Source organism: Montipora foliosa, chromosome 10, assembly GCF_036669935.1.
Source record: "Montipora foliosa isolate CH-2021 chromosome 10, ASM3666993v2, whole genome shotgun sequence".
NCBI lineage: Eukaryota > Metazoa > Cnidaria > Anthozoa > Scleractinia > Acroporidae > Montipora > Montipora foliosa.
The window spans coordinates 8,533,246-8,558,245 of NC_090878.1; the positions used below are offsets into that span (position 1 = coordinate 8,533,246).

Here is a 25,000-nt window from a genome sequence, read left to right on the forward strand (position 1 = left end):
TTAAAAAGGTTTTCTTTTTTTCTTGAAAGCCAGTGGCTTTGAACAACCTGCATCCAATCAGACTTCTGTAGGCAAACAAATCTCCTTGATTGCCTATGATAACATTCTTACATGGGGCGTGCAGGGATGCCGCACAGTGGTGAGAGCACTGGCCTCCCACCAATGTGGCCCGGGTTCGATTCCCAAACTCTATGTCATATGTAGGTTGAGTTTGGTTCTGTATTCTGCTCCGAGAGGTTTTTCCCCAAGCACTCCGGTTTTCCCCTCGCCTCAAAAACCAATGTTTGATTCGATTTGAGTTAAATAGATTTGATTTCTATATAATTTCAGTGTCCCCAGTTAGTGCACCAGTGCTAAAGACAAGTGACAGTTAAATAAAAGTTCAATGTCAGAAGTGGGTAAGCTGTATATTTTGTACCTGTAAGACGTATCGATCCATGAGAGCATTTTGTTGAATCTTATCAATGTCTCCCACTGCAAGACCAACCTGCGTAAAATAACACATAGGGCTGAGGACTTGTTTGGCTCCAAATAATACAATCAATTTGAATTTTGCAAAACTTGATCTCAGAGGGTAATTCGGTATCGATCCTCTTTCATTTGCAACTGACAGTAAAGCCAAACATTTTTACAGAACTGAATTTATGATTATGGTACAAGGCACATAAAACTACCGACGTCAAGGTATTAAAATATCTAAGTAACTGTTTTCCATCATCATATGCATAGTCATTGGAATTATATGTGGTTCTCTCATCTCATGTTCATGAGAGAGCTTGCCTTGAATCCCCAGCAAGCTATGAGTTGTTTGAGAAAGACTAATGACAGGCATTTTGCATCATTAGATCGAGATAGGATACAGCTCTATTGTTTTTAGGGTTAACTAGGGTCCATTGTTGATTGGTTGTTTGTTTTGATCCATTGTTTTCTGAGCCAATCCTGAGAGCCCTGGCTTGTAATAGCTGCGTTCTGCCCCATTGGATCAGCATGCCATCTCTCACATTTGTGAAACCTCAATTTTGTACATACATTTTTAGAGAGCATTGGATAGTTTTTATAATTCTTAGTTTCCTCCTTACAAATGTGCCATTATTTAACATTTTATTATGACAAGCAATTCTTGGGCTACATAGGGCACTCTGATCTTCTGGTTTTTGGTCAAGATTTTACAGTACGGGCCATTATCATGTTTCCGTATTTTTTTCTCTCTTCTGAAATTCAAGTTGGGTTTAATATTCTATCACAACAGTACAAATTTAAAGCAAGCAAAATTTAGTTTTACATGCAAAAGGTTACCGTTCAACGTTCAATGATGGAAAGCATTCACTAAGGGGAGAGTGTTGAATCACTCAAAAGCACATTGCCATGTAATAAACAATTTACTTATAACCACATCTGCTCGGGACCATACTGGGGAATATTGACCCTTATAACCCACCAATTAATTTTTGCAGGCTCTCATTGGATAAAACTGATCACATGATACAACGACGGATGGACAATGGTTATCAGAGAATATCCGTCCTCTGATTATATTTCTATGAAAGGAAACCAGGAAACGAGCAAACGTTCAAGCTATAAACTTTTGATTGGTTATGAAAGACCCGAAAATTCTTTTTGCAGAAGCCAGTGATGGAGAAATTACAAAGCTGGTTGACAATGCAGGCAACAAGAAAAAGTCCACGAAATATGCTCTCAACGTCTTTGAATTGAGTTTTCTTTTTGTGTATAAACAAACTAAAGGTTAGTTACATTTTTTTTTTTGACAAAGACTATTTACCAAGATACTACGGTATATAATTTTCATCCCTTTTTTTTTATCGTCACGGTGGAGAAAAGAAAGAAGGTTCCAAAACACTCTTGAAAACATGGAGTTGTCAGAACTGTACATGTCCAGTGCGTTGAGGCGACTTTTCATGGACGCAAGAAAAGTTGAAGGATTTAGCCATACAGCTGCAATACCATGAAAGCCATTCGTGTTGGGCTGGACCGGTTTCTGTCATGTTCTCCACACATAGACCACACAGAAAGACTTTTTCTATTATTGGTGACAAATAATTTCAGTCAGCTAAACAAAGCATTAGATGCTACTTTGAAGGATCTCGCTCGATTTAGCAGCAGAATCAACTACATTATCATTCAACGTTCAAAGTCCGAGCAAGGCCGATTTTTCTTACTCAAACTTTCTTGGCTGTAATTCCAAAGGGCACCTAAAAATGCTACGCATTTTTGTGAAAGAGTGTTAATTCATCGGCTGTCCTCTTTTCAAACAATATAATTGAAAAAACATTTAGAAAAAACTGTGTTTTCATTTACGCTTTCAAGCTTTTGATCTTCGGGGCGTTATAAAGAGCATACTTGACATGACAACCTGTCAACGTTTCCTCCAATTACTGTGTAATTAAAATCGTGAAGACCAACGCGCCATTCACAAAAGCTGGCTTTTTTTCACTTTTGGATCTAAGTGCGTTCAGTGCATTCTTCTTGAGAAATTAATCGAAGGGTTATAAAGTAAATAAACCCCTTTCCGGCTTGCTGGTATATCGGAGGATAATGCCCTCGGCTGAAAGATTGTCCTCAAAATTTCACAGTGGCCAACTGTTCATTTTTTGGACAATCTTTCAGCCTTGGGCATTATCCTCCGATATACCAGCTGCCACAAGGGGTTTATTTACTAATTAATAGTTTTCGTATGGACCTGCCACGACCTCAGGCCAATATTCCCCAGTACGGCCCTCACGCTTGATTAGTAATTGACCCTTGGGAAAGAGAAAGTGCATGGCTTTTGCAAAACCATCATCACCGTCATCATTTTGAACAGCTCGCCTGCAGGCTTAGCTTGTTGTCAATAATTATTAATTCATAGTTAATTTTTTTGGGGGATTTGTAAATTATGCATTCATTCAGTCTGATGGGTACTTGTCTGCGGAGCAATGTCAGGTCAATAGGCTAGTTCTGAATTGTGCAGCAACAAAAGAACAGAGTCCAAGTTCAGGGGAATAATTTTTATTTTCATTTGCCTTGAACAAAACAAAATGCTCATTATTCCCTTGAAGCTAGACTCTATTCTTTTGTTGCTGCACAATTCAAAACAAGGCTATTGGAATCGGTCAATAAAACTCACCAGCATATTCATCATGATAATCGGCATTCCAAGTACAAGCACAATAAAAAGAACATTGGTTAGGGTGGCAAATGATAATTTTTCCCAGGGCATAAAGTCGTCCTGGTAATTCAGTTCTCCCATTGTCATCACAAACATGCTAAACAAGGAGTAACCAATCCTGCCACTGAAAACTGCCTATAGAGACAAAAAACAAAATCACAATCATCATCCTTTTCTAAGTGAAGAAGAGTATTAGTGTCCCTTTGACCAAAAGCAACCAAAGTTTTAAGCCTTGATTTCAAAAAGGCACCTGTTTAATTTTAACTGGAATTTTCCTATTTAATGGTCTGCCATTACTAACTTTACGTTCTTGAGAGAGCTGGATCGAGGAGAAAATGACATCAAAGGTTCACTAGTTTAAGAAATTATGCAATGCGTGTGCACACCACAGAATTTATAATTATGCAGCATGGGAGATTTAGGCTTTCAGACTTCTAAACTCACATTTTGCATAAATATTAATTATATAATAAGCTGCATTCACACACTGAAATTTTAAGCTAGTGAACCATTCAAGTGAAGCTATGATCCTCGCAGTTATGAACCTTTGGTGTCACTTTTCCCTGGATCCAACTCCCTGAGGTCCAATCGGTCAGTTTTGAATGTAAGTAATGGCAGACCATGAAATCCAAAACTACACTCAAAGTAAATGACCTTTGACTTTTTTTCAATTTGTAAGAAAGTTCAACAATACCACTGTTCTCAATGCAAAAAGCGGCAAAAAACAATTGAGACAAATAAACTTCACTCATTAAATTCACAACTTCACACCCTTGGGTACTGTGACTGGGGGCAACCAGATTGCCAGATTATCAGGCTAGTCCACCCATTCACGATCAAAGAAATAAACATAGTTATACAATAAAACCAACCTCATCCATTATCATGTAAAATGTTGTTCCGAATGCCATAATGAAGAGCATCCATAACACCAACACCTTTAAAGCATCAAAAAAGGCAACAGAACAGTTGATTGCATTATTAATTTCAGTCAACATTATGTCACAAGGGGAGTCACCACTGTATGTCAGGCACCACTGTATGGCAGGCACCTCTTTAAGGCTGTCAAGTCTGTGACCTAGCTTATACAAATGACCTGATTATTTTATTTTATTCAATATATTTCTGGTTATAAATGTTTGGAGTTTCAGCCCTTGGAGTTACGTCAGATGTAAGCACCCATTTTCTTATTTCTCTTTAGTTTTCGACTTTTAGAATATTCTCATTCCTTAGTTTGTAGCTTATTTATAATTTAGACCATCTATCTTTTTTCCTTTAGTTTTTACCGAATTGGATTAGAGAACTCCTCAACATCACTGATTTTACAATTGAATATAGCGGTAATCGTTGGTTGAGCTTGCAAACTCCAGTGCACACAAGACAGACCGTCCCACTGTTGCACTGGGAACGCAAGAAAAGCAAACATAGATGGCTGCAGCAAACTGAATTTACTGTACATGTACATGCTGTCTGTAACAAAATTTTCTACACGGTGTAATTGCATACTCTAAATGTACTTTTTTTAAAGACACAAAGAACCTTAGAAAAGGACAAAGACAATTATTTCTACAAGGCTTTACAATGATAAATTATGCTGACTAGTTTGCGTAACCAATTAGAAATTCAACTGACATCAATGACAATGATTAGCTAAAACACTCAAAAACCTATTGTTACAGTTGTGAAATGGCTAGCACCTAGCTTGCACAGGGGTTTCAAGAAAATTTTCAGTTCATTTTGTCACGTGGTTTGAGTTGAGTAACCAACTGTATCAGCAAAGGGCCTTGTGGCCTCTTTCACAAGGAGTGCCTTGGGGCATGCCATTTCTAAAAGAATGCAGCAAAATGTCATATTTAAAAAGCAAATTAACATTTCAAAAGCAAAAACTATTGCCGGTAATGATCACATTTGGACATCTTGGACATATTATGTCTGAAGGAATCTTTCTTTATCAGGGGCCATGGGGTAGGTTTGAAAGTGGGCAAGGGGGGGGGGGGGGGGGGAGATAGGTTTTGGTATGGGTCACGGAAGTATGAGGGGAAGGGGAAAGAGGTTTAGAGGAAAACAACACCATAAGAAAAAAGGGACAGCCCCCCTAGCCCCTTCCTCTTTGCGGCCCCTGTTTATTTACTTCAGTTAACTAAGTGAAAAAAGTAGCTGACTTTATCTAAATGAAGTAGCTGATGCTTATCGTCAGCTGTCCAAACTTATTAAAACCACAGTGGTTTCAATACGTTTGGACAGCTGACGATAAGTAATTCTAAGTGACTTAGAATTACATTTTTAAAGGCCCCTCTGAACATACCTTGACAAGTGTGACAAACATTGTCGTCAGCATAATGACATATTGACCATATGAAGACAATCTACATTTAAAATAAAACAAATCTTGTTTCAAAAAATTAAAATTTCCTGCTAGGACTACAAGTCGCACCACAGTGGAGGTGGCTAACACTTGCTGGATGTTTAAGTATTAATTTATATCCACAACTAGCCACTGACACTGAAGTGAATAGTTGTTTTAGTAATTATATTAAAACAGTGAGATAATATAGCACAAAAACACGATTTTACTTCCTTTCGTCCTGCAATGATTACAATGTTAGGGAGTTTAAGAAACAACTACAATTATGACTACGACAACACCACAAACAATAACATGATTGATTAAGAGAGCAGCACAGATTTTCGTAAGTATGTTTGCGGTCCTCTGCATAATAATGACATGCAATCAGCAAATTTGAAGCTTTGATGAAACTGTAAGCATGCAACAGAGAATCTTTCATTCTCTCTTTTCACTCCAAAACTGCTCGTGCCACTTTATTTTAGGATATTCCGCCCATACTGTAGGCAAGGCTGCTGCCTAACAGTACCCCGGTCGCCTGAGGCACCTTATTTGCAAGCGTGAGCAACCACATTTCTGAATGAGTGGCCCGAATGGGTACCTAACTTAATATTACAAGGTGATTCATCCTCACTATCTTGAAAATTTGATCCTAGCTGGAGATTAAATGATGAAAAAAGCATTGTGGTCTGAGAGATATAGGTGGATGGGTGCTGGGTTAATTAATTAATTCTCGGCTCTTGAAAAAAATTACTCTGGCTACTAACTTTTAACATTGGAAGCCCAAAGGGCTCCAGGAATATTTTCTTAGGCAACAGTCTTGGTAGGATGTAAACGAGACTGAATAATCGTGAAAGACTTATGATAGAACTAAGTTATACATTTTAAGGTGATGTTTTCATCGACCGTCGCTGTTGTAGATCTTAAAGTGGTACTATGATCAAAAAATCATTTCCTTTTTTTCTTCAGATTTTGAAAGCGTGTTTGCTTAACACCTAACTGGCAAAATTTTGAGCTTTGAGTTTTATCCAAAGACTATTTATTTTGAGTGTAAGTTTTGGATTTCACGGTCCGCCATTACTCAAGTTCAAAACTGGCCGATTGGACCTCAGAGGGTTGGATCTAGAGAAAATGACGTCATTTACTCACTTGCTTAAAATTTCAGCATGTAAACGCAATTTTATTACATATGCAAAACACGGGTTTAAAAGTCTGAAAGCCCGAAACTCCCGTGCTGCATATTAATTCGGCCGCGTACACAAGCATTGCATTCTTAAACTAGTGAGTCTTTGACGTCATTTTCTCCTCGACCCAGCTCTCTCAAGATTTAAAGTTTGTAATGGCGGACCAATAAATAAGAAAATTCCAGTTAAAATAAACAGGTGTCTTTTTAAAATCAGAACTTAAAACTTGGGTCAGTTAGTGTTAAGTTAACATAGTCTTGAAATCCAAAGAAAAAAAAGAATTGTTTTTTTGGTCGTAGTACCACTTTAAAGTCTCTATATTCGGGCATGCGAGTTGCTCAGAAGTAAATGGCAAGGATAATCAGGGTTTGAGTAGCCAATCAGAGTGTGCCTTCAATGCTATCCACTGGAATTACCACTGTTCTCATCTGCCACATATGGGCCATTTCTATCTCCAGGTCTTTGTATTTACAATTGGTGTTTTTATCAGACCACATCAACATGGGTACATTTGTTTTCCCCTTATTCTTGATCACAACGTCTGGTCAGTTAGCTTTTATTGGTCTCGCTGTCCAGCTGGATGCGTATGTCTTAAAGGATAGTGATATCATCTTTTTCTACTACTGTTTTTGGATTGTGTTCATACCATTAAATTTTGTCCACAATGTCTACATTGTATTCCCTGCAAATATTCCAGTGTACGTGGGTTGAAATGATGTGATCTACAGTTTCGTGGGATCTACTGCAGAGTCAGAAATGAGGGTCAGTGTCTTCTTTTATAATAAGATGTTGTTATACCTTGGTGAGGAGATATTGGTCTTGGGACACTGTAATAATATTAGTCCCTCTGTTCCTGACTTAAGCCCACTTGATTTGATCCCATGATTTGTTAACTTCCTGTCTACATCCGCTTCCCTTATCGATAGGGGACATCTTCGATGCAATGGTTTTTCCTCGCATCTTTTTTTTTTTTGATTCTCTTTGCATACAAAACTGATGCTTCATCACCTCTTACTTAAGGAAGGGGAGGAGGAAGGGGGTCTCTCGAAGGTCTAAACTCCTCTTTGTACTTTTCAGCCTCTCTGAGGATAGAGAGTCAATCATTGCTTGATGTTAAGTAGGCTTCCAGGCCATTAATGGAAGTCTTATAATGTCAGTTCAAGTTGGTCAAAACCTTGTGCGTCATCTGATCTTGGAAGATGTAATCTATAAATATCAGCTTTTGGGTGATGCATTTTTGCCATGATAAGCAGCTTTCTGGTTTTGGTGTCTAATTTCTTGATTTCAGACAGTTTCCAGTTAATGATATTAAACCTGTATGTGACCACTGGTGTAGCTATTAATTAATTAAAGGCGTGGTGGCCTCATGGTCAGAGTGCTCGACTCCAGATCGAGTGGTCTGGGTTCGGGTCCTGGCCAGGTACATTGTGTTGTGTTCTTGGGTAAGACCCTTTACTCTCACGGTGCCTCTCTCCACCCAGGTGTGTAAATGGGTACTGGCGAAATGCTGGGGGTAACCCTGCGATGGACTACCATCCCATCCAGGGGGAAGTATAAATACTCCTAGTCGCTTCATGCTAAGGAAACCGGAGATAAGCACTGGCCTGATGGGCCTTCTGGCTCGTAAGCAGTGACTTTATGGCTTCAATCCAGTTGGTAGCATTGACTTTGCTTTTTAATATCAACCTGGTTCTTCTGTAGTGTTATTTTCAGATCTTCTTTTTCATGCCTGCATGCTAAATGCCATCTCCCTCATTTACTCCAAGATTTCTCCACTTGCTCTAGTTTTTTTATGGTGGTTGAGGTATGTAGGTCTTGATTTCTAGTGTTTAAATTATTGAGCTGACCTCTTTAGAAGGTTGCTTTTGTGCAATTACTCTAGGCCAAACTCCATTCTAGATAATATCATTGCTGAAGGTTTTACAGTGGTAAGGAGTCCTGTTTGCTGGAAGTCATTTTTAAAAAACGTTTTCAGGTCACCCATTTTAAACAAATGCCTTACTTTGCCATCCAAAACTTCATACCCATGCGTACTTTCATTTCGCAATGAACTGAGAGGAGCAAGTGCACGTCAATTGGTATAGATTCCATGGATCCACTAGAATGGCGGAGGTGCAAAGTTGTTTTCCATGATTTCAAACTTTCAGAGATGAACAATATGGTAGTTGGGCTTTATACATTTCAAGTGAACTCTTAATCCACGCACATGTGGGTTGAGTTTGTTGGTTCTCTACTCTGCACCGAGAGGTTTTTCTCCAGGTACTCCGGTTTCCCCTCTCCTCAAAAACCAACATTTGACTTGATTTACTTTCATTGTTTATTTCAGTTAACAGTGTCTCCAATTAGTGCTCCAGCGCTAGAATGACTAGACACTTAAATAAAGTTCCTTTCCTTTTTTCCATTAAAAAACAGAACCTTTGGTCTATTACTGAAGCAGACAAGGAAAATCAATTCCTTTGATTGATTAAGCTGGGTTACCGGTTGCAGCAATAGCTTGCATAGCTGGTGGGATTTTTGGTACAGAAGGCAAATGACAAGCAGGTGCTGTGAAATTCACAGCACACCTCCCCAATCTACATGTTGCTTCGTCGCTTGTTATTAAAGGCCTCCTGTACCAACAATCCCACCAGCTACGCAGGCTTAGAATGCCTGCAAAAGAGAGGGGAAACTATTATATATACAGACTGTGATGTAATAATTTAGAGAATTGTAATGTGCAGGGGCCTGTTGAGCACATGGCAAGGAGATTAAAAGTGTTGTGTTTACTTGGCCATTTCTGTGCTTTTCTGTCATGATTTCCGCGCTTACAACAGAAACCCCTCTGTACTTTCGCAAAAGGCACCCCACACTCGGGTATTGCTTACCAGTATATCCCAAAGGAAGCCTCACCTTCTAAAGTAGAGAATGAGATTCATCCAGCCAAAGAAAAGTGCAACTGCGCCAGCCTGGAGTTTACTTCCCAGTTTACAATCACATGGCGGAATGACAAAAACAATGGCAGCAATGTAACAGATCCACTCAAAAATGTTCAAGAAGTTACGAACATAAGCCATCCTCTGTGCACAACAAAAACAAGATCAATCAATTAACTATTATGATCCTCCACGGCCATTTTTACACAAAATAATTTAATAAATCATGCTAGCCCACACATAGAGTACAAATCGTTGTTAGAGCGACTTTCTAAGGACCTCAAAAAAGTGTTTGCAATTTGTTTCACAGACCACTGTTTGGCCAGATTAAAACAAAGCTTCTCCTTATTCCTGCCAAGGAAACTCCTAACATAGGCACTAAACAGCTTGACTTCCCAATCACATTACTGCATTTCAAATGATGTCAACACGAAAGGCCAATCGCTTTCCACAAAGTTCCAAGGAGAGATGACATTGTTTGAATCCGCATTCACTTAATACCAATGAAAATTTGCGCTTGTTTGTTTTTGTTTGATAAGCCAATAAAAGGTTTTGCATTTTTGCATGTTTATGTTCTCCTTTTATGTTTATTTTTGAAGGTCATATGAAAGTCGCTCCAACAATATTGTTAAAGCTATTGTTTGGACACCTATTGTTTATTTGTTTATATATGGTGTTTTGCGCTAACTTTAAGCACTGTTCTTGGTAGGCTGATAAGGCAGTGATAGTTTTCTGCCGTGAATACCCCGCCACCATTGTTTTCTTTAAGCTGCATCGCTTGAAGAACAAGTTAGATTTAAAATATAATAAGCTTAAACAGAAAAAAAAAAATTTAAATCAAAATCTAGAGGCTCTTCTGTGTTCCCAATTTCTCCTATTTTTCATTCTTCGTTATTCGTGAATTTCATAATGGGTCGTACCATGTATGAGTGACTTAAGAGGTGACAACTTTGTCAGAAATCATACTGAAATTGGCACAGTAAGCTAATATAAAATTCTTTACGAATTTCGTCGCGTGAACATCTGGTTGAAGAGCAAACCCAGGAAGAACGATTGGTTCTCCATAATTATTAAAAACACGGTTTACCGTCTTTCTGCTTGGGTGCAAGTGCAGACGAAACTTCCTTGCCGTCCTCCACGCAAAATCGCCATAATTCGTTCAAACATTTTACATCCAGAGTTAGATATCCGCCATTTTGATTGTTTTCTTGTGCCCAGGCTTTCACGAAAATTGCACTTTCCGGTGACGTTTCATTAGGGCGCTTACGCAAGGACGGATCATGCGATGCCAACGAAATATTATTTCCCGTTGTAATAACTTCGTTATAACCTCAAGTCGTTCGGAATGGAAAGTGTGTGAATCAATATTGCAGGAATAAAATTGGCGTGAATTGTGTGGTTGTTTAGGGAGAAAGTTAAAAATGTTTTGTTTTTCTTTTCACGTCCTTTACACAATACAACCCGACATTTGTTCAATTCACGTCGTTGTCAGGACGAGAACGGCAAAAAAATGTACCAAAATGAAAAACACACGTGCAGGGCGTGAATAGTTTTTGTTTTTGCTTGTTAGTGCTTTTGTTTCGTGGCGTTCTTGTAGCTGTCCTTGCGTAAGCTATCCATGCATTAATTTTTTCTGCCTTCAGTCAGTGCCTTCGTGAAGCTTCACGCTGAGTTCACGCTCTTCTTTGCATCATGGGTAATCAGGGCAACATGGCAGGGAATTCAAAGCAAAATATACTATACATGACTACTTTATACTTTATAGCCTTTCGCCTTCATAAACCAAACAAATAAGTTAATGTTCACAACTGAGAAGAACTAGACTTGGTATCCGTTCTTTGGAATTCCTATATATTGCTTTTTTTGTCTCCATACATTCTCTGTAATTTTATGCCTTTGGAATTACAGGAAATGTATGGAAGTAACTCTTGCTAATAAAATAATCTCTACAGTAGCCGTTCTCTTCAAATTTATTCTGCCGCACCTTTGAGCGCATATCTTCTGTTTTGGAAAATAAAAAACCCAAAATTGCATATCATGAATACTTTTCATCGTTTTGAACTTCCTTACATTAAACCTTTGAATTTCTCTCCATCTTGCCCAGATTACCCATGATGCACTCAAGAGCGTGATGTTTTCGTTCTCGCACGCGCGCATAATGGCATTTTCTTTTAAATCATGGGCGCATGCCAGCGAAGGGGACCGAGATCGCGCTGACTGGTGACAAAGCGTCCTCTCTGATTCTCCTACAAAAACTATGACGAGAGAATGGCTCGTTTCTGCAGCTTGAAACTGTTTTTATTAGATTACTTCTGATTTTCTTTTTGTTTGTTTGTTTTTTACTCCGGCCGACCGATTCAAAATTAGGAAACGCATTTTACGGGAAACGGAGAGCAAAAGGGGACGTCGTAACCACCAAACTGCATAACAAATTTGATGTTTTATTTGCAAAGTACCTTACGAATGAGCGAAAAGATGTGTTTTATCAATAACAGCACAGACGAAACTACAACAGTGACACTCAGAAGTTGGGCTGTCTACAAAAAGAGAGAAAAGAAAAAGAAAGGAAATTGCTTGGCGCAAATCAAAACATAAACAGCAAGAGCTACATCGCCGATAAGTCATTACAATTGTCATGTATATTCGATAAATCCGGTTGAAACGGGTTTGAATGCATGTAGGGTTTCAGCCTTTGAACAGGTCCTTGAAAAATTGCAGTGAAATTTGATAACAACATTCTTTTAAGCTGGGTGTCCGAGTTTAGAGGCGAAGATGTTCAAAGCAAAGGCAATCTAGGCTTTTTACAAGATTCTAAAGATCTTTCGTTCCTTACCAACATCTTTCACAACAAGTACATTGAAGCAACAACTGTCCACAAAAAAATAACGGAAAGAAGCCAGGAAAAAAGCAAAAAAAAAACGTTTTCTTACCAAATCTTTGAATGTACATCCGTACTATACGGAAAAAAAAAAGAAAATGGAAAGAAAACCATTAAACAACCGGCACATTGCAAATTTTGGTGTTTCATGATAAAAGTGTTCAGTTTTGTGTGTAGTAAAAGCTGGGTGCCCCCTTTCCCATAACACATAACTCCTTTCGTCCTTCTATCACTTCCTTCTTAATTTGGTTGCAGTTCGGGAAGCCATCTGCGTCGAAATGAAATTCGTTTTGATACCTGACAGGTAATAGAGGTAATAACAATGTGAAAATGGTGTGAACCTCCCTAAATGTTTGAAATAAAAGGGCAGAATCGTGATACAATAAATAAATCAAGCCTCGATGGCGTTGAACCAACAACTTTTTAGAGGTCTATCCTTGGCATCAAGTTTCACGTTATTTATTTTTCTCTTGTTATTTTGAGGAAGTGACCCACGAGAGGCTAGTCGCAAGACAGAAAAAGGATTTGTGTTACAAAAAGTGTCATTCCGCGGATATAAAAAAAAATACGAAATAATGAAAAGTGAGTTGTAATACAGCCCCCACCCACCCCAATAGTCCATTTCCGTGTTGCTGCATGCCTCAGTTTCAAAGTGAGTCCTGGTGCTCAACCATTCAAATGGAAATGAGTTGCTTATTCTCATGCAAATCAAACTCATTTCCAGTTCAATAGTTGAGCACCAAGACTCACTTCGAAACCGAGACAAACAGCAACTCGGAAATGGCCTATTAAAAAGCCGCATCAGTAAATGCTAACGAAGGCAGAACGTCGCCTTTACCTATATCTGCTCAACGTCATTTCATGTTTCCGTGCATAAAAATGGGAGACCGGGATTCCATTAGGGCATTAAAATCCCTCACATAATACTAAAGCCTCGTTTTCGCTAGGGACGCATGCACAAGAATGTTTATTTCACCGTAGAAACGGGGTTGACGCAAGCATAAGCACAAGGGCAAGGATCTTTTTTTTTTCTTTTTCCTTGTACTAAGTCAAAACAAAACACATCATAAGTCCCATAGAGCGCTTTTCAATTGAGTATCGAAAGTGATTAGCGAATTTCTTTGGCTTTGCATTTACTTCACTCAGTGATTGGTTCAAAGTTCTCGTGCCATTTTTGTCAACCAATCACGAGTGAAACCAAAACCAATCGTGGCTCGCATGTGTACATTTTCCCGCGCTTTGTGTCGGTCACCTGTAATTACTCCGAGTTTTGATTGGTCTACTGGATCACGGTCTCCGTCCTTTTTGATTGGCCAAAGTAATTACTTTGGTTTTGGTTTTACGACACTCAATTGAAACTTGCTCTATAGGCTTGTATAAGTACCTCATCAGCAATACTGGTGATGTTTCCGCACAAATATGCTTCTTCGGCTTTTTCATACACGGCAAGTGCGGTCAATGGAATGATAAAACAGAGATACGAAAACATATTTACAGCAAACGTCAGCCAGCCATATTTCTTCCTGTGAACAAAGGGCGCTAAAATATTACACGTTTACGTCGACAAGAATTTCTCTAACACAGTATTATATTAAGCACGAAAACAATTTTTGAAAGACGTCAAGCAGTCGAAGGGCGATAGTTGGCGGTCCACTCCCCAAATTCTTTAAGGTGGCTCAAATCAGTTTCAACACTTGAAAGAAACTTTCTTATTAGAAGGATTGACACTACAACAGATTATCACTTAACAGGAATGTTATGGTACCATATCAAACACCAATTATTTCTGAAAAAGATTCGGTCATTTTTGTGACGTAAAAAGTTACCGTGGCAACGGGAAGGCCTTGCAAAAACACCCTTTTTAAACTTTGAAGAGAGTTTCATCTTGGCCTGTTGATCTCTTTTGCGCAATAAAAAATTGGGGTCACCAAGTTCGTTTTTCACATATGAGCAACTGAAGCCAACATATCGGCTGTTTTTGCAAGGCTTTCCGTAGCCGTGGTAACTTTTTACGTCACAAAAACAACTGCATCTTGTTCAGCAATAATTGATGTTTCACATGGTCAGGAACCCATGACCCGGAGCCTACAACTCTACTGTGTTCGTGTATAACGGCGTTTTCACAGACCGATTTATTTTTAGATTGAATTTCCTGCGAATAACCAATTACAAGAAATTAAGTTGACGTCATAGGGTCACCGAACCGGAACTGCCTTTGTTTTTTCCAGAAAAGATAGTCTAAAAATAGATCGGTCTGTAAAAATGCCGTTACATAGGCCCAGTATGGGAGCTGTAGGCTCCGGATCATGGGTTCCTGACATGGTGCCATAACATTGCTGTTACGTGATTAAGTGTTGTAGTGTCAATCCTTCTAATGACAAGGTCTCTTGAAAGCGTCGAAACTGATTTGAACCACCTTAATAGGGGATCTCAAATAATTGGCACGCTTTCTACAACTACTTTTGGGTAAGAAGAATCTTGGGTGTACTAAAGAAACTAGTGCCCAAAGCATAGGCATCGATCACACAGACAAGCAAATGGATTTCTCTTGCCAAAACTGATGAATAGCTTCTCCTTACCATTTTGTATTTAACAAGACAAAACTGACAGGATGTGTCAAACACCTCTCACGCCTGTACTGTGCCATGGTCTGTAAAAAACAATAAACACTTAATGACTGGTCCCCCGGGAAACAGTTAATTTTGTTTCCGAGGTCTCCCTGAGGCGCAGCAGAAGGAAACATTAGATTCTACGGAAACAAAATTAATTGTTTCGCGAGGGACCAGTCATTAAATGATTTGCTATGTGCCGCAAAAAGAAAAACCTGCAACGGCAACAGCAACGGGGGTCGTCGGAAACAATGCACTGTTATCCTCTGACGTCATAGATTTTGCAGTGTTGCCCGCTCACAGACTTTTGGCGGGAAACAGGTTTATTGTTAGACGTCATTTGACCTGAAGTAACCAGTGAGAGCGTGCGCTGTTGGGGGAAAATTTTCAGCCATATAACAATTAACAATTATTGGATGAGGTTGAGAATGATAGCAATAATTATCAAGGCCAAAGTTTGTGTTATCTGCCGAAGCCGAAGTCTGAGACGGCTAACACAAACTGAGGCCATGACAATTATCGCTATCTTGCGAAAACCGAATCCAATAATTGTTTTATTATGCGTATTCCTGAGCTGAGCTCCGCCATGACAAAACTGATCAAACTGCTGGTTGGTGTGTTAGGTGACGTCACTTTTGCATGCGTAAAACTATTGTCTGTAGTTATGACGTCAATTCTACATGTATAAAATATATTGTCTGTAGGTATGACGTAAGAGAAACAGAGCAAGCAAGAATAAGCTGCGTGCTTATAGCCAATCAAAATCGAGCTGGTGACACTAATGTATAATAGTGGCATTTAAGTGCATACTATTGTTATTGCGCATACGTTCTGTCAGAAGCGCACGAGTAGGAGCTTGCCTCTCCTATACAAGCCCTATGAGTCAACCTTTGCTCATATCTTTCTATTTTTAGAACGCCAGAGTTCTTCGGCTCTGTACACACTGTTTAGAATGGCCAATCAGAATAAAGGTATTGTGGAACAAAGACAACAATAGCAAAAACAATGAATGCAAATTGTGCAAATTGATGTAAATTGTTGTAAATGTGAGTCTCCTGCTAAAGGATTAGCTCTAAAAATAGAGAGATACGCGCAAAGGTTGACTCAAGGATATAATGCATTGGGAGGCTCCTAGTCATGGGCTCCTGGTTCTGTGCATCTCGCGATACTCGGATTTTCTATCGGCGGTGCTTATTAATACAGGGATATTTTTGCGCGGTTCAAAACTATGCGGAGGAGTGCAACGTACGACCTTCCTTCCTATTACTAGTTCGGATGCAATACCACTGATCTATAGCAGACTAGTAGGACTGAGCTAGGCCAGTAAACTAGGTTCAGCTGACAAATTGTCCCGCTCTACTGGCTGCTAGGGCTGGAATTGTCGAAATGGTGCAGCCTCGTTCCTAGCGTATTTCTTTTCAGTCCTCAACGACAAAGGGGGCAGAGAAGAGAGACTATGGGAACGGAGCTGGAAACGGTGTTAAGGTTAAGAGAATATTACACTCGACTGTCAAATCATATACAAAGAAACCAAACAAGTGCAATCAAAAGACTCTCTGCAGCTGCGTGGTCGAGTAGAAAGTCTGCGCACATTCTCTTGCTAAATTAAAGGTTTGTGTCTCTTAGTGTAAATGATTGGTGATTGGCTTAAAAATCGCGCTACATTCTTTGACGATTGGTTGATTTCCTTGTCTTCGTCGGTTGCTATTGGCTGAAGTGATTACTTTGGCTTTCTTTTTTTTATCAGCAATGAATTGAAAAAGCCATCTCGTCAATACTATCCTCAGATTTTATGTAAATCACATTCACTGTCATTGCAGCTCCATACAGTTGCTTGTAAAAAGAGTCACAGTAAGACCGGCTTAACCGCTTGAACAAAATCATTGTATTCTCACTTGTACGTTAGACGTTAGGTAACATAGCGGTCAACTAAGAATTTGGACACCATGCTCAAACATTTTTTACTTAATTAAAATAATAAAAACATCACTACTAAATATAAAAAAGTTTGTAACTAAATTAAGTAAACACGTCAAGAGGAAATAAAATTGTATTGTATTGTATTGAACAGTAAGAGCGCAGAAAAGCTCTTTAGGACACATCGATGTTACATTTATATATACAGGCGAGAAATCGAAGATATTGTTTAAAAAACGACCAGCAGTGTTTAAAAACACGAGGTGTACTCCACAAAGTGTGTCCCTCTGGACTCAAAACAATGGTTCGAATTGTAAGAGGAGAATATTAGCACACCAGAAAAACAGGCGATGCCTTATTAGTATTCTTTATATAAAGAATACCAACGAAGATTGTTTTATCAGGATATAAAGCTCATGCAGGTGACGTTTTATCGGTGTTTTGATAGGCTGTTATAGGCTCATGAATTATGAACGAGTTGTTTAAAGGGCGTGAAAATGGGCCATTACCGAGTTCATGTCTGCCTCCTCTTCAAAGCGAGTCTAAGTGCGAAGTTTTTGTGATGGTAATTAGTTCTACTTTACATATGAATGAAAACTAATTTTCATAAGAGAAACTTCGCACCTAGACTCGCTTTGAAGAGGAGGCAGACATGAACTCGGAAATGGCCTATTAAATACCGAACAAGGTTAAAAGTAATAATTGTAGTAGAGTAAAGGCGCTGTTACACTGAGAAATTTTTCGTAAGACTTGTCTCGCGACGCCATTTCTGCAAGTGTTCTCACATTATGAAACAAGTTGTTTTACGGGTGCTACTACACTGAGCAACGTTTCATGCAACTTATCTCGTTTCGATGATCACATGAGGTTAAAGGAACATTTTCATTGGCTGGTGCCGCAAACCGTTGCTACACAAGTTGCAGGACATGTTACACTGCGCAATTTCAAAAAAAAAATCCGATTGCAACCGTAAATTCTACTTTCCAGAACGCTTTCTGCAACTGGTCTCGCTACATTTTTGGCCGTTGCAAGATATGTTGGTCAATGATTCGTGCAACTTGTCTCGCAACGTCATTGCGAGACAAGTTGCACGAAAAATTGCCGTGTGACACCGCCTTAAAGGCGGACAAGTTCTACGAAAGAAGGGAGTAATGTAAACAGAGTGAAAACATTTGTTTAGTTTCAAGAGGCCAGTTATTTTGAGTATTTCTCAGACGGTAAAACACGCTTATACGTTCAGCAAGAAAGCATTTTATCTTAAGCTTTCAAAGTCAACGACAATCAGGATTAAACAGTAGTTAACGTAAAAAAGGAAATTGAGTGATTTTTCTTCTCTTTTCACATGCCTTGTGCTGCATGAGACAAGTTAAACATATATACTGACCTCGATGAGTTGCAGAGATGATTTGTCAGGCTTAAGGTCCTCTCCTGGGTAATGACCCTGAATCAAGTTCAAATCGTATTTCACCTAAAGGGAAAACGATTTCGCATCAGCCATTTACTTCAGAAATTAATGACCACGGTTCCTTTTCTTGCAACACTATTTTTCGCCTAAGATCAACGAGTAGGGCTAGAATTGAGAAAATAATCGAAACCCAGCACTGCGTTCTGGGGAAAATCAATGAACATTTAAATCATTCACATCTCTTTAATTTTTCCATAACGACATCGACCTCGAAGCTTTAACCTCTAGCTAAGGATTCCAACATTTGGCCAACACTTTATTAGGCATCATATTGGATCACTTAGCATCTTATGTCTGATGATGTAGAGCTATCGTCATCTGGTCGGTCGGACAACTGTTATCCAACATGGTCCAACATCGCTCCCTAACTGTTAGTTGGAGCATAAGGCCGGAGTTATACGATCAAATGGAAACCATATCATGGGGGTCGCAGATAAAACCTGTTTTTACTGCATGTAAGCCATGAGGTCGTCGAAAAAATCGCAATAAGAAAAACGTTCTGATCTTGTCGACTCGAACTCAGTCCAGCTCACAGTCCACTTCCGACCGTCCACAAGTAAGACCTGGTCTTGAAATTTACATTGAATTACCTCGTTTCACTTTATATCATTTGTTTTTCCTTTACTGAATCCATTATTGTCGTTTTTGACGTTATTTCCCCGTAGCAGTTACCAATGCAATGGTGCATTCGTCTTTGTCGTTTCTCGTCGCTGCAATAAAAACTCTTTAGCTCCATTTATACGTTATCACTTATATCACTTACGCAATTCGGCTTACCATGTAGTTTTCCGACGAAGGATCTCCTTTTTCTTCAACACACTGGTCAAGCAAAGACTAGAAGAGGCAAAAAAGCTTCATTTGGTATTGGTTCTCAAATTTTATTATCTCTCAGATGGAAGAAATTCAGCGTAACGTAACATTTTCACTTGTGCTGATTACAAGGAAATCGCCAGCATTCTTTTAGGGGCTGTGGAAAGAGGCCCACGTTTTACTTCCTGTTACAGTTGTCAAAGAAAAGGCAGCCAGGCAGCACATTTTTTATTCAAGAGCTATTCAACACTTTGAGATTGTGACCTGTCAGACCTGTGACCTCCCACGCCAATATCATCTTCTACCAATTACTAAGCTAACAGTCCAGTGGTGTCACTATTATAGTACCAGGAATATCGAGAAAACAAATTTCCTCTAGATACGAAAGGACGTCAGCCTAATCTTTCGGGCTGTACACACGCTTCATATGCCTTATCTCAAATGGATTGTATCGTCTTTGAAGTTGCAGTTGTAACTCGATTTGTTATTGTTTTTTAACATAGTTCTATCATTCTGTAATTGTAACTGGTCAGCAGTTGTTCTTACAGTTGTAATTATCAATGTAGTTATAAATTTGCTAGCAATTTGGGTTGTAATTCTTGTAGTTTAGTAGTTTGCCTTTGTTGCTGTTGTTGTATTTAACTTGAAGTAGTTGTCGAGACACTTTTAAGTACGTTTGCCTAATTTTTACGTCACTGGTTCACTCCGCTTGAAGTTGGCAATCGATGACTCCTGCTCCGGCAATGTCCTCTACCTGAGTGCCTCCCTTTTTGTGATAGAAAACAGAGCGATTTCATTAACTCTTTATTCAATTGCCTTACCACAGCTACTTCAGGCATCTTTATAATAATTTTCTTCATCAGAGGACATAGGGCTGTTGAACAATTCCTTAACGCTTCGTCCCACCTGAAAAGAGGAAACAAGAAAAGTACGGTGTGGTAAGAGAAAAATCTTGTAACCGATATTAGAAAACTCATAATCCAAGGTAACAATATGAAGGCAATTTCATTTGCATTCAGCCCTCAGCACAGCATTCCTATTCACACCAATATCTCTCGTCTCTGGTAACGATACCCTTGATGAATGCCTTAATGCTCTGCTCTAAATGGCTCAGTAGAGCTAAAATCACACCATTCGCTGTAATCAACTGACTAAATTGATATCCCGTGGTTGTCATCCATGTACTTTTAGAGCTTAAACCTTCACCCTTTCACATTTTGCTCAAACACCCACGTACCCCTGTGACGAGAACAACGACAAATCTTCCTTGGAGTCCTTGGAGCAGCAAACGGGAAAACTTCATTGTTTTCTCGTTTGTGGGCTTGTCTAGGGAGTTTAAGAAACAACGAAGGACACGTCCACGGAAACGCCTCAAAACAATAATATCATTGGGTAAAAGAGTAAAAACATTGTGCTGCACGTGCGTACATATTTTTTTGTTATATACCTAGCCTTTCACTCAACAAAACGAGCACTGTGATTGGTTGATTCTTGGTCACGGTGCCCCTGATCAAATTTGATCAAAGCTTTCCGAGGCTTTGAAGAGCTTGCTAGCACGTTAAACATCGAGTTGAAATCACCACAATTCAGGGGCACCCAACGTCAATTTTCGGAAAATATCTGTTCGGAAGACGATTTGAGATCTAGAATTTTTGGAACATTTGTTTTAAAATTCCTTGCTTGCCTGCCTGTCCTAGGATTTTCGAACATCTAAAACATTGTATAATTGCCCATTTTTAACGGATTTTACCCTAAAAAGGACACCTAGAATTTTCGGGAGCCTTTTTTCTGGCTGAAATTTTCGAAAAGGTGAGTTTTAATCCCTATAATTTTCGGATCATAAGACTTTCAGCTAGGAAATCCGAACAGATGAAAAACTTTTAGGGGATAAAAATATGCCCATATCTACCGTTTAAATACTAACATACGTTTAACAATGCTATGTTTAAGTCGTTTTGAACTATATTCTCGTTGGGTGCCCCTGACAATTGAGGTTTTGACGACGTCAGACACAAATGTGAACGTTTTATTCTCTACTTTTACCGGCTCTAAAAAAAAAACGTTCGAACCAATTAGTTATTGTAAGGATTATTCGCCCAAACAGTGCGACTTGAACGAGATTCAATAATCAGGAAACAATTCGCCGTCGTAGATCTGAAAGACCCAACTGAGAAGCTTTGCGTCGACATCCACACTTAACTGTGAACAGGGCTTTGTTTATATATATACATTTGGACTCCCAAGAGAATTTAGTACATGAATGCCGCCCGATGTGATATTCTGAGTGTTCAAGTATAGTTTGACAAGCACACTAACCTTTCGTGTTTAACGATCACTGCCGCTACTTCTCTTTGATCTGTCCGAGTGGCGATGTCTAAGATGTTTTCTTGATTGCTGTTCTTTAGAATCTGCGCATTTTTACTGGACAGAAGGAAATTCAGGACGGCAGCATGACCGTTGCTTGCTGCCAAATGCATAGCGGTATTCTGAAAATCAGGCAAAATGACGGAAAAAAAAAAACGGTTTAGGTACGTTGCAGATATGGAGGTGTCAACAACAACAACCAAAAACAACTTTTCTTAGGTGCAGATGGATTTAGCACTAGAGCACTAATTGAGGACACTAATAAAATTAACTCAAATCAAATATTGGTTTTTGAGGAGAGGGGAAACCGGAGTACCCGGAGAAAACCTCTCGGAGCAGAGTAGAGAACCAACAAACTCAAACAACATATGACGCCGAGTCTGGGAATCGAACACGGGACAGATTGGTGGGAGGCGAGTGCTCTCACCACTGCGCTATCCGTGCTCTCCTAACAAAACGTTTAATTTCGTGATTTTCTCGGCTTGCTCATTAATTTGGTGAGAGATTAATAAAAAAAGAGTGCCACTTTTCAACCAATCAGGCTTTGGCCATTCAAAAAGTGAATAGCGCTATCCATTGGACAAATCATTAACAAACAGAAGAAAGAACAAAATTATCAAGTGAGCTGTATTCTAACCCTATAGGTCGGAGTCGCAAGCCATTAGCCAATCAGCAAACGACATTAATTAAGAATGAACCACTACTGGGTAGAATATATACTGTTGCCTATGAGATTCCCCAGTGAATAGCCTGAGAACGCTACTCACACAAAGCGCCGCGAGATGGCCCATTGCATGCTGGGATAGTATTATAGGTCCAGAAGGACTCATAAACGGAAAATATTCGGGTGATTAACTCCACCTTGCTCTTGTCAACATCGTTGATATGGTCCTCAAACTTGTCCACCATGAGTTTACAACAACCTAATGCTCCCTTATGAGCGGCAAAGTGAAGAGGAGTTCGCTCCGTCTGATCTCTGAGATCAAAATAAAAGAAAAAGCGAGTTGGTTTCAAACTTTTAAAATGATACGCATCGCCAAAGTATCTAATGTCCTGAATCTTTGTAATCACTAGAAATTTTTCAAAAACACCCTCAGAAAACGTTCTGTAAACATCGAAAGTTACGGTTCACATTGCAACAAGACCCGGGTTGGTCGAAACATGGTTAGCGCTAACCAGCGTTAAATACCATGGCAACCTATACGTTTTGATTGACCTCTTAGTGCTAAAGGCCCAGTAATATGGGCAACATTTTTCGTGCAACTTGTCTCGCAACAATGTTGCGTTCCAAGTTGAGCTGGTTTGTTGCGCGTATTACCACCTTCTTGTGCAGCAAATTTTTATGTTGCAAAAGTAGACGTGGCTTTTACTTTTTGTAAAAGAAAATTTGTTGCGCAAGAAGGTGCTAATACGCGCAACAAACCATCTCAACATGAAACGCAACATTGTTGCGCGACAAGTTGCACGAAAAATGTTGCCCGTATTACTGGGCATTGACCAGGCTTCGAGCCGTGAACTGGCCCCTGGTTGACAATCAGACATAGTTTGATGCTACTCTGGTTTCAAAATGTTTAGAAAATGTAGCTTAAAGGTCCAATTCAAAGATCTAACCTTTCGACACTTCTGTCAAGTGTCTGGTGTCTAGTGTCAAATAAGTAGCATATAAAAGGGCTCTTGCGATGAAATTGGACAACCTCTGGTGAAGATACTAATACAGGAGTGTAGGTACGTTGGGTACTTGAGTTGTAACTTTTTAAGTATCAAACTATGTCTTTCTGTAAACAACTTATTCACTACAAAATCGAGGGCCTAAAGAACATTGTTAAACTTGAAGAAAATTTTCGGCTAACTGGCTGAGATACCATGTCTCCTGGAAGAAAGGAGACCCAGATCTTTTGCACGTTTTGACATACCTTTCGATGACTGCGCCAAGCCTCAACAGGGCCTCGGCTGTGTACTCATATCCCTCGGAGCAAGCGAAGTGCAGCGCTGTTTTGCCTTGCTCGTTCTGCATGTTTATAATCTTACTGCTCTGATTATCCATAAGTGCTTCCACAGTTTCAGTCCAACCATATCTGAAAAGGGAACACAGAAATACCAAAGGAAGCTGAGCCAAGTTGCCTCTCTTTTCCCCGATTATGTATCAACAACTTAACAATTATCTACTCGTGAATAACTTCTTGAATTCTCGTCAATCTGGCTTTCGATCACTTCATAGCACACTGACATCGTTATTGAGACAACAAATAATTGATGTTTATCGGTGTGGCATTTATTGATCTAAAAGAGGTACCATGAAGTCACTCGCTCATTACGGAGTTGATCCAAATTCTGTCCGATCGATTTTTCGCCTCCTACCTACAATCAGTGGTAAAAGTAGTTGTGACGCTAAGGCAAGGATGAGCCTGAGAACCGCCAGACTTCATGAACGCAAAAGCGCAACTGTCAACATTCCACTAAGAGCTTCGAAATTGAAGTCCTCCCCTTCTCCCACCTACCAATGTAGGAAATATCTGTTCATGACTGGGAACATTGTTCTTGGAGTGTTTTTTTTTTTTTTTTTTTTGGGGGGGGGGGGGGGGGTGCAATTATCCAAAGTCAGTAAGAAAACCAACCTCAAAAGGTGTCCGTCGCAAGACTTTTGCCACTGATTGTATGTAATAAGTCTCAAAAATTTAGTGTTATAACGGAGCGTTATCCAGTGCAAGTGAACTTAATTGCGGGGTATCCCGGGGCAGTATACTCGGGCCTTATTTTGTTTGATATTTAGAGACCATCTTTATAAGTGCCTCAACACGTCTTTAGCCTGCCAGCAGGCTCCAAGCCCCTATATTTCGACCGCGTGTCATTTCAAAAGAAGAGTCTGCTTGCAGGCTAACACGGTTTATACAAAAAATGTTTATGGATAATACTAACATTACCGTCACTGATTGTACTTTTGCCGGCTGAACTCGGAAAAAGGCACTAAAGGTACTTTTAAATTTATGATTCTTTTTTGCTTAGTCTTAGCGTAGCGAAAACTGAGTTTATAGTCATCGGATCCCTTCGAAAGCTTCTCGTTAGACAACCAATCAATCAGCAGAGTTGAGCATGCCAAGTCGTTGGGTATTAAGAAACCATTCGTATATGAACGCCAGTGCATTTCATGATTTATGGGCATGAAGTGATGCTTTGAAAGTTGAAACATCACAGGTGACTATCATCACGAAATGCACGGGCAAGTTCACACGATTTTTTTTATATGTTATAAAGCGGCTTTCAATTGAGTGTCGAATTGCTTTGGTTTATGATTACTTCACTCAGTGATTGGTTCAAAGTTCTTGCGCCACTTTTTCAACCAATCAGAAGTGA

The 25,000-nt window shown here is 39.4% G+C and overlaps 1 protein-coding gene across 3 annotated transcripts in view; it reads right to left on the reverse strand.

Annotated features, from left to right (window-relative positions):
* Positions 1-25,000, reverse strand: part of LOC137973599 (transient receptor potential cation channel subfamily A member 1-like) — a 52,409-nt gene that overhangs the window by 8,537 nt on the left and 18,872 nt on the right. For all 3 annotated transcript variants that reach the window (XM_068820442.1, XM_068820443.1, XM_068820444.1), the window contains 15 exons: positions 23,563-23,724; positions 22,511-22,625; positions 21,602-21,771; positions 20,107-20,191; positions 19,253-19,309; positions 18,395-18,478; positions 15,064-15,134; positions 13,869-14,007; positions 12,537-12,560; positions 12,063-12,143; positions 9,584-9,750; positions 5,472-5,532; positions 4,039-4,104; positions 3,125-3,301; positions 419-487 (listed from right to left, as the gene is read on the reverse strand). In XM_068820442.1, the coding sequence (XP_068676543.1) occupies positions 419-487; positions 3,125-3,301; positions 4,039-4,104; positions 5,472-5,532; positions 9,584-9,750; positions 12,063-12,143; positions 12,537-12,560; positions 13,869-14,007; positions 15,064-15,134; positions 18,395-18,478; positions 19,253-19,309; positions 20,107-20,191; positions 21,602-21,771; positions 22,511-22,625; positions 23,563-23,724 (1,528 nt within the window). The remainder of the gene's footprint in view (positions 1-418; positions 488-3,124; positions 3,302-4,038; positions 4,105-5,471; positions 5,533-9,583; positions 9,751-12,062; positions 12,144-12,536; positions 12,561-13,868; positions 14,008-15,063; positions 15,135-18,394; positions 18,479-19,252; positions 19,310-20,106; positions 20,192-21,601; positions 21,772-22,510; positions 22,626-23,562; positions 23,725-25,000) is intronic.